At 34.7% G+C, this 14,007-nt stretch overlaps 2 protein-coding genes, 1 non-coding gene and 2 pseudogenes across 7 annotated transcripts in view; 4 read left to right on the top strand and 1 right to left on the bottom strand.

Annotated features, from left to right (window-relative positions):
- Window positions 1-2,347: 2,347 nt before the first annotated feature.
- LOC107955755 (transcription initiation factor TFIID subunit 6-like) lies at window positions 2,348-5,168 on the top strand (annotated as a pseudogene).
- Window positions 5,169-5,990: 822 nt separating this feature from the next.
- LOC107952721 (glutathionyl-hydroquinone reductase YqjG) lies at window positions 5,991-10,087 on the bottom strand. The gene is made up of 4 exons (XM_016887883.2): window positions 9,247-10,087; window positions 8,884-9,133; window positions 8,275-8,459; window positions 5,991-6,344 (listed from the first exon to the last, which is right to left on the bottom strand). Exons 1-4 carry the CDS (start codon window positions 10,026-10,028, stop codon window positions 6,323-6,325), a joined length of 1,239 nt encoding a protein of 412 aa, XP_016743372.1. The 5' UTR covers window positions 10,029-10,087; the 3' UTR covers window positions 5,991-6,322.
- A 184-nt stretch (window positions 10,088-10,271) lies between these two features.
- Window positions 10,272-11,733, top strand: LOC107952723 (60S ribosomal protein L23-like; annotated as a pseudogene).
- LOC121203930 (small nucleolar RNA snoR137) lies at window positions 10,750-10,892 on the top strand. The gene has a single exon (XR_005898863.1). It is a non-coding gene; the product is annotated as a small nucleolar RNA snoR137 (small nucleolar RNA).
- A 1,670-nt stretch (window positions 11,734-13,403) lies between the features above and the next one.
- The window catches only part of LOC107952720 (uncharacterized), a 9,526-nt gene continuing 8,922 nt past the window's right edge, over window positions 13,404-14,007 (top strand). For 4 of the 5 annotated variants that reach the window (XR_001698892.2, XR_001698893.2, XM_016887882.2 and 1 more), the window contains exon 1: window positions 13,594-14,007. This exon is cut by the window's right edge and continues 25 nt beyond it. Coding sequence is in view for 3 of the 5 variants with exons in the window: in XM_016887882.2 (XP_016743371.2) it covers window positions 13,865-14,007 (143 nt within the window). In the remaining 2 variants the exon portion in view is untranslated. The other variant, XM_016887880.2, reaches the window with a different exon arrangement.

The raw sequence follows: 14,007 nt of genomic DNA, 5'->3' as shown, positions 1-14,007 counted from the left end.
AAATTTTAAGGTCTGTTTGTGTAATTTACCTAAAATAAAAATAAATAAAAACACATGGTAGTTAATTAATACCATTTAAAAGCTGGACATAATATATAATAAAATTCAATCAAATTTTAAGTTTAGAATGAAAAGTCGATATTTGCAAGTAATAGCAGAGTAGTTATATGAACAGTTATAATTGAGGCTTATAACACAAAAATTATTGATTAAAAAAATTATGTAACCAATAAATTTATAAAAAGAAAAACTGATTTAAGGATTAAATGAAGCTTTAATTGAAGTGGTAAAATACTTTGAAAATTATGAATTTCTTTTTTGTTTGAAATCTATCGAGCTTGTTTTTCTATATTTCACATTATTTAAAGCCAAAAAAAGTATTATTATAATAATGTTTATGTTTTCATTTTTTATAATTTTTTTTCCATTTTTTAAGATGTTTTAAGGTTTTTCGAAGGATGGTGTCTTAATGGTATCATTGCATGACACGTGATAGCATATGGTTGGTCGAATATCTCAGCTATTAGTTTTTAATATCTAAAAGACCAAATTGAGAAAGTTTGGTAATGTTATAGGAGTAAAGGATAGTCGACAAGGGCGTTCTAGTGCGTTCTAGATTCTTATCCAAGACTTGTATCATTTGATGATATTATGTGAATCGCTAGAAACATGTGAAGTGTATGTCTATCCCAATAATGAAAGTTTTGTAAGGGGACTGGAGTAGGCTACCATGAGACAAAAGATCTTCTTTCTAAAAAGATTCGATTTGGAAATATTATATGTCCAAGGTCCAATATTGAAATAATTTCAAAGGTTTTCCTTAACTTTGTCTGTGTCAACAAACAATTTCGAAATGCCTCGACTCTTTTAAAACAAGTTCGAGTCAAATTGCAATGATTTGAAACACTTATTTTTATACTATTTTGGAAACCCAATGACTCGATCATATGGATATATTAATTACAGGATTTTCAATCCTAACAGGGAATGGAGGAAATGGATTCTCAATTTAAAGTGAGCAAACAGAATTCCATACTTGATCTCATAGATACATATGGAATTCTGCAGAAAACCGTATTCGATGAAAGTCATATGTATGTCTTGGAGGAAGATCTTTCATATTTTTTAAGATCCACCCTACAATATAGGGTCAAAAAGTCAAAATAAGTTATTTTAGCCCTTATAAAATGAAAATGGATTCTTGAACCCCTTCACGCTCATGTCATGTAGAGGTATTGCAGAAGAAAAAATTACAAAATCCGATCCAATTTATCATAATCGATTAGTTAACATGTTGGTAACCGAGCCTTGAAAAAGATTCATCAAAAAATAGAAAAAAATCCACTATCTGTTTTACGTTAAGCAATACGTAGAGTAAATCTCGATACAGTAGTAAAAGCAAGACGTGTAGGCGGATCGACTCATTAAGTTCCCATTAAAATAGGATTCATACAAGGAAAAGCACTTGCTATTCGTTGGTTATTAGGGGCATCTCGAAAACGTTTGGGTCAAAATATGACTTCCAAATTAAGTTTTGAATTAGTGGATGCTGCCAAAGGGAGTGGCGATGCCATACGCAAAAAGGAAGATACTCATAGAATGGCAGAGGCAAATAGAGTTTTTGCACATTTTCGTTAATCCACGAACAAGATCAATATAGACACATAAATTCATGGATCCATACATCTCGATAAAAAAAAATCAGAATTGATCGATATATTTCTCGAAACAAATGAAAAGGAAACGAAAACTGAAACATAAATTATGGATCAACTAAGTCCTCTCGAGGACTTGTTTAAGAATAAGAAAGAGGAATCTCATATAAACACCATAGAATGAAGTTTAATCCTAAACTGAAGTGAGTAAAAATAAAACTTTAAAAACCAAAATGAAAAAAATAATATACTTTAGTACCAAAAGTGTGCATTAAGTTTTCTTTTAAGGGTCTGTTTGGTAACCTGTAAAAGCTTTTCCGTAAAAGCTTTTCAGGCTTTTCTGATGTTTGGTTGGTTGAAAATGATTTTCCAGAGTGAAGTATTTTACAAAACACGGGAAAATGATGGCTTTTTTTAAGGAAAATGTCTTACTCTTTTGAAATCAGTAAGACATTTTTCGGAAATTGACGCTTCTTCTCCCCTTTCCCCTTCCCCTTCCCCTTGGGTTGCAAATCAGTTTGGTCAAGGGAGAACCGAAGCCATTTTCAATGTTGAAGAAGCCATTACATGAACCTCTCCCTGTTTTAAATCCTCATCTCGAAGTTTCCGCCATGAAAGCTGCTTCCTTCAACACTCCCAATTTTCCATCCATTATTACAAAAAGAATATCAGCACAACCATGTCCAACTTGATTCGCAAGAACCTTTTTTCTTAAACTCCCTCAGAGCTTCCAAAACAATCCCTTTTTAGATTGTCGGCTAATTCATTTGCTTTTTTCTTTTTCCTCCGTTTCTTCTTCTTCCAACGCATTCATCGAGTCAACTGCCAACGACACGTATTTGGGTTGGAACAAAGCTCTGGAGATTGAGATTGATGGTGGTGGACAAGCTAAGGCTCTGGAGTTCAGAGAAAACGGGCGATGGTCGCGAAAGGTGCTTTATTTTCCATACTTTTAGCAGCACTGGCTGGCTCGTGTAAGTTCATTTTTTTTCTTTTTCTGGTATAACTAAAGGTCTTTGATTTTGGAATTTTGCACATGAAAAAGTAAATTATGGCATTATTTTTTTCCTTTTTAGTTGAAAATAGTGCTAATTAATGTTATTTGTTAGTATAATTTTGTTAGAATCTTATGAATTTTTAATGATGTACTATATCTTGATTTGTTAGACTAATGTGATAATTTTCACTTCATGTGTATTAATCCATAAAATTTATCAAAAGTGGAATTTTGAAAACTTAGTTTTGGAAGTTTGAATATTAAGTTTAACCTCCTGCTTTAGATTTTGCATTTTGGTTAATTGGCTTGTGTTATGTGTTTTTTCTGGCATCAGCCGATCTGTGGATTTGCCTCTTGTGATGTACTACGATTCAAGAAACCTGCTGGGCATAAGGATTTGTTCTATATTGATGACAAAGATGTGGAGTTTAAAGAAGTAAGAACTTATCAACAATATTCGAGGTTTTGTTGTATGTTGCCTTATTAAAGAAATCTTCACTTAAATTCTTCTATGTTGCCTTATGTATGTAGGTTCTTGAGTCACTTTTGCCAAAAGCACCACTGATACATCTGTTACATCCCACTGGCTTGCGATTGAAGGCATTCAACCAGCAATTCCAGAAAATGCTTCAATTGAAGGTACCATCTTAGCTAACCTAAATATTATCTGGAAGCTATTTGTGTTGAAGACTCTTATAGTTCATGTTCTTTTCAGGTTTCATCACTTTAATCTAATACGACTTATCTTCATTTCTACATGGAATTGGTATTTTGCTTTCCATGCAGCACCCTCTGATGGTAAAAATGGTGAATACAAAGAAGATGGGCTTTCCGTTGATGTCAAATTACCTATTAAGCATGTATTATCTAGAGAACTTCAAGTATGTTGTACATCTTCAGCAACATTTTTATGTTAGAATGATATTAAAAGACTAATTTGGTTGTTATGCAGCTTTACTTTGACAAGATCGTGGACATTACCATGAATAAATCAGTCTCGATTCTCTTTAAACAAGCATTACTGAGTTTGGCAACAGACTCGGGATTACATCCTTTAGTTCCTTATTTTGCATGTTTCATTGCTGATGAGGTTGTCTTAAAGATCTTTCATACCTCATTATATGTGTGTTGCAAAAAAATTTTGGTTGGTTATCTCAAGCTTACATTTTTGCCACATTTATCTCAGGTTGCACAGAATTTGAATAATTGTCCTCTCATGTTTGCTTTGATGCGTGTTGCCCGGAGTCTTCTCCAGAATGAACACTTACACATAGAATCTTACGTGAGTTTATTATTTCAATTGTTTAGAAGTACATGAACTAATGCAAATATGCTAGTGGTTTATTTTCCACCTATCCGATTTTTTTTAATGTTCTTCAGTTACACCAGTTGATGCCATCTATTATTACCTGCCTCATTGCAAAAAGGTTAGGAAATAAATTCACCGACAATCATTGGGAACTTAGAAACTTCACAGCAAAGCTAGTGGCATCAATATGCAAAAGGTGAAGATTTCTTTTCTTTTGGACTTATACATGCATATTTTATTTTATGAATTTCAAGTGTCCGAGTTTTTAGTTATAAACTTAGATCTATTCTTGAAGCGTATTTGTAGCTTCTTGAACCTGAAATAAAAAGACACGAGACCTGGTGTGTTTATCGGGCCCTGCTGGTAAGTTTAACATCAAATTTGGTACCAGTTTATGAGCATCGGTTCATTTATTTGCTGTAGAATTAACAACACTGCATAAAATTTCCACTAACAGCGTGTAGCTGGACTGTGCATGTATGGTCGGCTAAAAATGTTCCCTAGTTTGCTAGCACCCCGAACTCGTTCCGTCTGGAAAAGCAACAACAAAGTTGCGACAAGTATGATTTCTTCAAACCGTCATATTTACACTTAATCCACAAGTCTCTTCTCCCCTTTTACGATATTCCATTTTCTGATCAATCAAGATAAACGAAAAGCAAGCACGGACACCTTGATGCAGTAGCAACCACCTGCCAAGAAAATAGCAACTGAGAGTGCAATAGGTATGATGCCAATAAATTCCATGCAAATTGATTTACAAGGGGCAGTTAGCGGCTTTTCTACCACCGTAGGAGGTTCCAATATTGGTGTATCATCAATGTCACGGCTGTTATCAAACGATAACATGCTACTAAGGGAGGTCGGGGGTCGAGTTTCAAAGACATCAACTGTTCTAGCTCAGGCTTGGAAGGAAGACACAGACCCAGGGAACTTGTTAGCATCATTATTTGAACTTTTTGGTGAGAGTATGTTATCATTTACCCCCAAACCTGAGCTTTCATTCTTCTTTTGATTAAATTTTACTTCCAAAAGCTATGGTTTTTGAAGGAATGTGTAAATTATCTCCATAGTTTTTTTTCAGTTTTACTGTGTTCATCTTTTATAAGTCTTCTTTTTTCCTTGCTCATAAATGTATTATGTAGTTATCAAAAATATATTCTACTTTGGATTTTATTTATATTAAATTTTAGGTTAAATTCTGCAATTAGTCTCTGTACTTTACGAAAATGGTGGATTTAATCTTTATACTTTAATTTGATCAATTTTAGTCATTGTAATTTTTGAATTCGTCAATTTTAATACTTTACGAAAAATATGCTTTGTTTTATTAGCTGTAGAAAAGACTTTAGAGTGCGCATTATATGCTTGGTTACTCCCATTTTCAAATGAAACTGTTTTGATGATTGAAGAACAGCTGGGGAAAAAAAGAGTATCATCAATTGGAATTGATCTTTTCATTGAAGTGAAAGATCCAGGAAGAAAAAAAAAAGAACACCCAAAAGGACTTTTTTTTTTTGATACCTTGGCAATGGCGTCCAAAGACACATTCAGCTTTGGACTTTGTTATTTACGCTGGTTGGGAAACTTGAGATGTTGAAATTGAAATTTTTTTGTCTAACAACAACGACAAAAGAAAAAAAAAATAAGTTACATGTTTTGATAGCTCTTTTCTTCTTGTTCTTGGTGGTATCGAATTTTGTAGAACTCTTTCTTTCAGGTACTTGGATTTCTTCATCAGTTTTCTAATTTTTCACCCTTTTCTTTTTCATTGTAATTTAAAAGAAAATGTGATACTTGACATTGTTCAAATAAAGCAAATCAGTAGGCAAAAAGGGAAAGAAAATTTTATAAATATTAAGAGTTAAAATTTTATAAAATTAAGAGTTAAATCACAATATTAGACTATGATTTAGGTAGATAATATGTTACTTGGACTCTATTGTGAGTGTCGGATATGGCTGTGTGTCTGGTATATCGGATACTGGTGCCGACTGAACTGTCAGCATAGTCTGTATTCACTTTCATGTCGAGAATTATAATTTTTTTTCTGCAATTACATTGATTCTGCTATAATTCACTTATGAGTCCACATAAATGTTAAATGAACACATACATACCATGCTATTTGCTCTCTCCGAATGCAATCAAATCTTGTGTTTGTGATAAACAACTTGTGGTTCCTACTGCAGAAAGTTTAGAGCGGTGGTTGATGCAACTTTGGAGGCCCATCTGCACTGTCCGCAGCTATATCTTTATAGCACAGTTGATAAGGTCGTTCCGTATAGGACTGTCCCCCTTTGCTGTTAACACCCCAACAGATATGATTTGCAGCTCTTCCCTTTAGCATTGATGACCAGCTCAAGGTTCGACATTGCACGTTCTACATGGTGGCCATAGGCTATTTCAGTTACTAGCCAACGACTGGTTTTAGTTTTAAAGTTATTTGGTGCTAGCAATGCTTGCATTGAGTTACTGATGACAAACATTTGAAATAACATGCATTAAGACGCACAGACATTGAGAAAAAGAGTATTGTAAATATTTCATTAAAGAGATTTGAAAGAAGAATGGATAGTTCTGTCCTTATGTCAAACTTATTTATACATGCTTTTTTTCTCTTCATGTATTTGACATTATGGATCTATTTGTCAGAATTCATAAATTAAAGCTAGTCCAAGATTGTAAATTTATGGTTTATGGAATTTTCAAAGCTCTGTCTTACAGGACACGCATCGAAGTGCAGTAATAGTTTTTGGTGCTTTGATAGCAAAGGTTTAAATATTTCACATTTTGCATTGTTATTCTCCTTTTTATTTTCTAATGTATATTCTAGCTTAATAATTGAGTATTATTATATATTTAATTTAATTTATTTATTTATAAATAAATCATTGTAATATATGTAAAAATAATTTAAAATATAAATTTATTAATATATGTAAAAATAGCTTTTCCAAAAAATATTTTCAGGTAATCTGCCAAACAACAGAAAATATTTTACACAGATTCATCCAAACACTAGAAAAGTAAATCATTTCCAGAAAAGTAAATCATTTTTCAGAAATCATTCTCCAGAAAATATTTTATTAGCAAACAAACGGAGCCTAAATAACAATTCAATTTTTTTTTGAATAAAAACAAGTAGTTATGTACAGTTTTTCCTCATTATGGCTCCACAGTTTCATCAATTTTAATTTCTTTCAATAAATATTTCAATAAATATTTCAAATTATGTTTTTCTTTTAAAGTGACATTAAGTGATATAAAAATAAATCAAAATTGTAAAAAAAACTTAACTAATAATTATTTGAATAGAAATTATTTTTATATAATTTTAAATATAATTATTTTATAAAAAAATATTTTCATCCTCCCGGTGTGAATAAATTCTAGTGTTTCTTAAGGCATTTTAAAAATATATAAACGTGTTTATATTTAAGTACGTATCATTTGCTTATGCATTCCATGTACAAGACTGACTTAGAAATGGTGGTCTATATAAATGTAAGTATGTGTCCACTTTATTTCATAAAAAAATAAAAAATATTGTGCTTTCTTCTTCTTCTTTTTTTTTTTTTTTTGTATATTTGCATTTCTTTAATATTATTATTTGAATTTTATTTTGTTTTAAGTTTAATTCACAATATTATTATTTCTGTCTACAAAAGTGTCTCATTCTATAACAGTTTATCATTCTTAGAGAGCCTTATTATAATAGAACACAGTGATAGTGTATGTAAGATTGGAATTCGAGATGATGAACAGTTTATTAGAGATAGCCTATAACTTAACTTTTTCTGTATCATTAATGTGGCAGGTCTCTTGGAAGTGGTTTCTTAGTTTATTAGAGATCATCGTCAGGTTGATTTGATGATAACAATGCTACAATATAATTTTTTAACAGTTTGATCAAAGTGATGCATCTTTAATTTATTTTTAAAATCTTCCAGTGTTGTGGTTATTGCCATTTTATCTTTCACCTTTTTTAAGATTATTCTGCGGCCATAACATCTGAGCATCAATTCTTAGTGTCTTATTCATCATTTGTATTATGTATCATGTGTTTGTATTCTTATTGTTTATGGTGGTAAATGAAAATATATATAGTTGGAATGTGAAGAGGAATAAGTTTTGCATGTAAAAGGAGTTCATTTTTTATACCTTTTTTTCTGCTTTTCAAAATGCAAAAGAAAGAAATGAACAGTGACAGAATTTAACATAATTTCATAAAATAATATATTTTAACAATTTAACATTATATACCAAAATTAAACAGATGTACAAGAGTTTAGACTTAAGGAGGTACTTACAAAACATGTTGCACTCTTTTACCTACAGAAGACATTGCTTCCCTCTCGGAGGGTCTACAGAGGAATTCATGCTCACACACTGAGGGCATAACTGGTCGAATGCTGCCGGGGTTTAACGGAAAAAGCATCCGGTAATACCCATCCATAATTTCCAGAAAGTTGCAAGTGGCGGCTACCTTCGGAATCTGATAAGAAGCACAACATTACAGTTCTACGTACTGCAGATTTTAAATCAGAAAACCTTAACAAAAACAGAATCCTAATCGATGCTATTCTTCGCCCCTAAACAGACTTATAGTGAGTGATACAAGATGCTCTACACAAGCATTACCAACTAAATTCACTGCCCAAATATGGAGAAACAACAAGGTCTTCTAGGCCAAGTTAAGCTAAAGCAGAAGTAGAAATGAAAATGATCTACATTTCATAACTGAGGATTTTTTTGAACTGCCAAGCAACCTAAAATCACCTTATTCTTTCACATTAACTTGCGGCTTGAGCTTAGTTGGAGTGGTTAAAGTGCAGTGGGTTCGAAAATTTAGACATATATGTATATGATTGTTTACAGCTATGATCTGAACAATTTCATAACATTTAACCATGCGGTACCTGATAAACATCGCGCATGTAAGCGTGAAGGTTGGTATACTCGAGCAGCTTTTTCTTCGTACATTTGAACAAAACATTATAGACAAGATCAAACCTAATCAATGTAGTAAACAAGCAAATATCCGCAAGAGTCAATCTGTCTCCACACAAGTAGCGTGAACTACCCAAGTGATCATCGATCCTAGCCAATGTACTAAACAAACCACTCACCGCAACATCATATGCCTCTTGGCTTTGAGCAAATCCACATCTACAACATCATCCAAATCATACTCAAACAAACTAGGGTAATTTATGCAACCATAGAAGTTTTAAACGTTAAAAGTAATTTTATCAAGCAAAGTTTTCAAAATTTCTTTTTACCTGTAAACTCCATTGTTAACATTGGGGTAAATCACCCGATTCCACTCTTCAATCTCCTCTTTCAGCTCCAAAGGGGAGAGATCCAAACCAGGGTGCTGGGCCAACTCGTTTAGACCCGAATTGAAGAACTCAATAATATCATAGCTCTCATTGCAAACTACTTCTTTCTTCTCTACATCCCACAGCATTGGCACCGTGGCCCGCCCATCATACCCGCCTTTTCTTAGCCTATAAACTTCCTTCAAATTCCGGCACCTATTTACCCTATCCATGGTAGGAACCAGGATATCATTGTCCTTGTCGGGGACATCTTTGAATTCCCAAGAGCCGTCGAGACCGTGGCCTGCGACGGAGACGGGGACGGCTTCTTCGAGGCCCTTGAGGGCACGGACGATTAGGGTCCGGTGGGCCCATGGACAGGGGAGGCCCACGTAGAGGTGAAGTTTGGTGGTTGCGGCGGTTGGGTTGAGGCGGAATTTTGAGGGAGGCCTGGTGTAAGCGCCGGAGGGATCGGAGGGAGCCAGTTGGGACATCATGATCTGCCACGTGGAAGTCCATGCTGTACGGACGGTTGAGATTAGAATTCCAGGAGGGAGGGATGCGCCCCAGAGCAGCTGGGAGACGTTTTTTATTAGACTGAAACCATTTGTGCTACCGCTGTTGTTATTAGTAGCGCTGTCGTTCAAGAACATTCTAGGGCTGACGTGGGATGCCAATTTTAAGGTAGTTTTGGGTGGAGAGTGCAACAGCAGGTGAGAGCTGGGCAGCGAAATGCAATGCATTGCTTTGTTTCTTTATTAAGTTCTGCAACTGTTTTCATTATTTTTATTTTTATTTATAATTATCTTTTTAGAGGAAGAACGGAGGAGAGGATATCATTCTCGGCTCGATCTCCTTTAAATAAAACGCTGCGTTTTGGTTTAAGAAAGTGAAAACCTGAATCAGTGTAGCCAAATAGTCCAAAAATCTCAAGTAAAGCCCTAGGCCAGCGTATATAATGAAGCAGCAGCCCTTTCTCAAGAAAACAGATATTTGCAAACGGCGGAGCGGATCAGAGCCGTTCAAGAATGTCGAAGCGAGGTAAACATTTTTCCTTCATTTTCTCTCACTTTCCGATTCTCCAACCAACACCCTCGCTGGTCTCGACGTTTATTTTTCTTTTCATTTGCAACAGGAAGGGGAGGTAGTGCGGGGACAAGTTCAGGATGTCACTGGGTTTGCCGGTGGCAGCGACGGTGAACTGCGCAGACAACACGGGAGCGAAGAACCTCTACATCATTTCTGTGAAAGGAATCAAAGGTCGTCTCAACAGGCTTCCATCGGCTTGTGTCGGCGACATGGTCATGGCTACCGTCAAGAAAGGAAAGCCAGATTTGAGGAAGAAGGTGTTGCCAGCTGTCATCGTCCGACAGCGGAAGCCTTGGCGTAGAAAGGATGGCGTCTACATGTACTTCGAAGGTCCAAACATTTCCTCTTGTCTCTTCCTTTTTTTTCTTCATCTTTGTTGCTTCGTTTGATAATGGGGTAGCTGGTTTCAATCGTTGGTTACTCTTAATGAGAAGCATAGAATTATGGGAATTTGCCAGTTCTAAACAGCATGATGTTGTTTATCTATTGCATTGTGTTACCTGTCTGCTGGTATATTTGATATAGTTATTACTTATTACATATTACTATTATTTATTTGCCTTACCTTTCAAAATGTAATTTGGGTTTATTATCTGTTTACAGATAATGCTGGTGTCATTGTCAACCCCAAAGGCGAAATGAAAGGTAAACCAACTCACTTCATCGTGTTCATTATATCTAGTTATAAATTACAAGTTTTCAACGAGTACTTGTGGGGCTCTAAACTTCAGATGTTTATCTTGTTCTTATCGCTTTTTAAATGTTCCTTTTCCTGTTTGCTATGGTTCTATTGCTCTTGCCTTGTTAGAATTGAGATCAAGTGAAGATTCCTGAAATTTTGCTATTGGTAATACCATAATTCTGAAACGAACACGCCTTTGTGCCTATTCTAATTTCTGCCCTTAGTAAAAATTATGTTACATCTGGGTGTGGTTGAGAGTGATGTATAAAGGCGTGTGTCCAATATTGATAGTGGGAAGAAACATAGGTTAGTGCAATACTTAAGAAAAATCAGTTGTCTTTTGTTGGCTTGTTACGCTATTCATCTGTAGCTAAGTGGCAGAAAGTGTTACTTTGTTGGATTGGTATTTGGAACTTACTGGTGCACATTGATTTGGTGTTTTCAGGATCTGCTATCACTGGCCCCATTGGAAAGGAATGTGCTGATCTGTGGCCTAGAATTGCAAGTGCTGCCAATGCTATTGTTTGAAAGATTTTCACGGTTTTTGTTTGACATTGTAGTTTTAATGTCATCTTTCTATTACTTATAACATGTTTCTGAGAGGTTTTGGCGAAACGGTAGTGACCCTGTAAACTTATTTTCTTATATCTAGTTGTCTAAAAACTCATTTTTAATTATTTTCTGTACATGCTTTATTTATGTTTTTAAGCGTAAGCAAGGCGACTGATCCCTCTCAATGATATCTAGCCACGTTGATCTTGTTGCAGTCCATGGTAAAAAGAACTCACCCATTGTGACTGCATGATACCCTATAGGAAGCTCATCGAACTTCAGTTATAACACATTACCAGCTTCTTCACATTCCCAGGGAAATATTCAATAGAATCTACCAAACAGCCAGACCTTGAATACATGCAAATTGATGTGCTTATTGTTGCCGACTGTGAAACAATAACTTTAATAACATCCTGGATCAGGATGTTACTGAGGATAAATCTTGATATTGTACATGATCTAATGTTAAATGTTATGAATTTTTTATTTGTACAATTTTAAAAATTGAATTTTTTTTTGATTTAATTTTCATAAATTGTTAATATCATCCATATATAAAATAATGAATTGATACATTTAAATCAATATTAAAGATTACAATTATTCACGTTGTTATTATTATTATTATTTTCTTTAAAAAATGGCACCCAATAAAAGTTTGTGATATAATATAAATATCGCCTGATGCTTTTTAGGTTTTGATTGTGCTGTTAAAATTGAGGATTTGAAAATTTGAGTTAATGTTTGTAATAATTGATTTTGATTAGAAAAAATAAAGCCCGTTTTTAAGAGAAATGAAGTTTTGAGGTATGCTACCTAGAAATGAGAGGTGGGTTTGCTTGCAGTCGAGTAAGGAGCCTTCTCAAAGGCTCGTTTTGTGAGGCCTCCTCGGAGCGGACAAACGTAACACCCGATCCTTGCGACAAAGACCCGACTGGTAACAGTAGCAAGTCCATATATGTTGCGGCCCTCAATTTAAAGGTTATTTTATCAAAATGACCCAAATAATATAAATAATTATAAAAATGACTTAGGTTCAAAAATAATTATCGAAATGACTTAAAATGAACAGTAAAATGTGGTTGAGGGGATTTAATGGCCAGCACTACCTTGATTTTAGACTCAACCATTGCTTGATGATTGTGTCAGGCATAAAAAAAAATTAATTTTTGAGGTTGGGGAGACTTAATGACTGGCACTTGGGGTTTTTTTAAACAATATCATATTGGTATACATTTATATCAGTATTTGAAAAAAATTTGGTTGAAGGGATAAATGGTTGACGCCATTTTATAATATTTTTAAAAAAATTGATGCTAGTACATTGATGGCCGACATCCACTTTATCAAAAAAAAAATTCGGTTAGGGATACTAAATGCCCAGCTAGCCATGTGACGCTGGCCTAGAGTGGCATTGAGATGGCCGCTGTAAGGACTAGGCAGGCTTGCTGTGTCAAGCCATGCATGAGATGGCCAGCGTCAGCCCTGTCAATGGGGCTCCGGTCTTTTGGTGGCCGGCTTCAGGCCTGCACTGACGTAACCAACAGGCATGAGTCACGGTGCTCTCAGGTATTTTTTTCTTTTTTCCTCTTTCCTTTTTCCTTCTCCTCACCCCTAATGGTCCCCAATTATAAAACCCCTATTTGAACCCCAACTATCCCACCACCGCAAGTTTCACTCTCAACCATTGCTGATCACCAGATTTTTTTCCCCATCTAGTACCCCTAACTCAAATTTTTTTTTTGAATTTTTTTATCTGATAGATAAAGTGGGTGCCAGCCATCAATATATCATCACTAAAAAATATATATTTAATATTATAAAGTGGTGCCGACCACTTGTCCCCCAACCAATTTTTTTTTCAAATATTGGTATAAATGTATACCCATATACCAGCCATTAAGACTCCAACCCTATTTTACTCTTCATTTCAAATAATTTGAGTGATTGTTTTTGAACTTAGATATTTTTATAATTATTTATTTTTTTAGTCATTTTGATAAAATGACCTCAATTAAACAAAGTGACAACAAACCGGAAAGTAGAACTTAGTTTCATCTTCTTTCTCATTTTTAGCCTTTCTTGAAACTATAAGCTGTGGCGGGAAAGCTCCCCTATTGATAACGTAGCAATCTTCTGCACCCCGCTCTCTTGCTATCCAAACCCTGCTTGGGTTCACACCTCTTCCTTATCTCCTGTCTCATTGTTAAATCGACGTCGTTCACAACAGACTTCAAGGAAGAAAACCAGAAGATGGGATGGAATCACCCAGACATATCGCTGGAAGAAATGATGAAACTGATAGAAGGGTTTGTTGATATCCTGGTTTTGGCTTCTGGGTATCAATTCTCTGGTCTTCTCGCTCACTGGGACTCTGATAACATCAAGCGAGCCTT

This window comes from Gossypium hirsutum, chromosome A07, assembly GCF_007990345.1.
Source record: "Gossypium hirsutum isolate 1008001.06 chromosome A07, Gossypium_hirsutum_v2.1, whole genome shotgun sequence".
NCBI classification, from domain to species: domain Eukaryota; kingdom Viridiplantae; phylum Streptophyta; class Magnoliopsida; order Malvales; family Malvaceae; genus Gossypium; species Gossypium hirsutum.
Note: the sequence above shows the minus strand (reverse complement) of the source record. Positions and strands in the feature narration are given on the sequence as shown.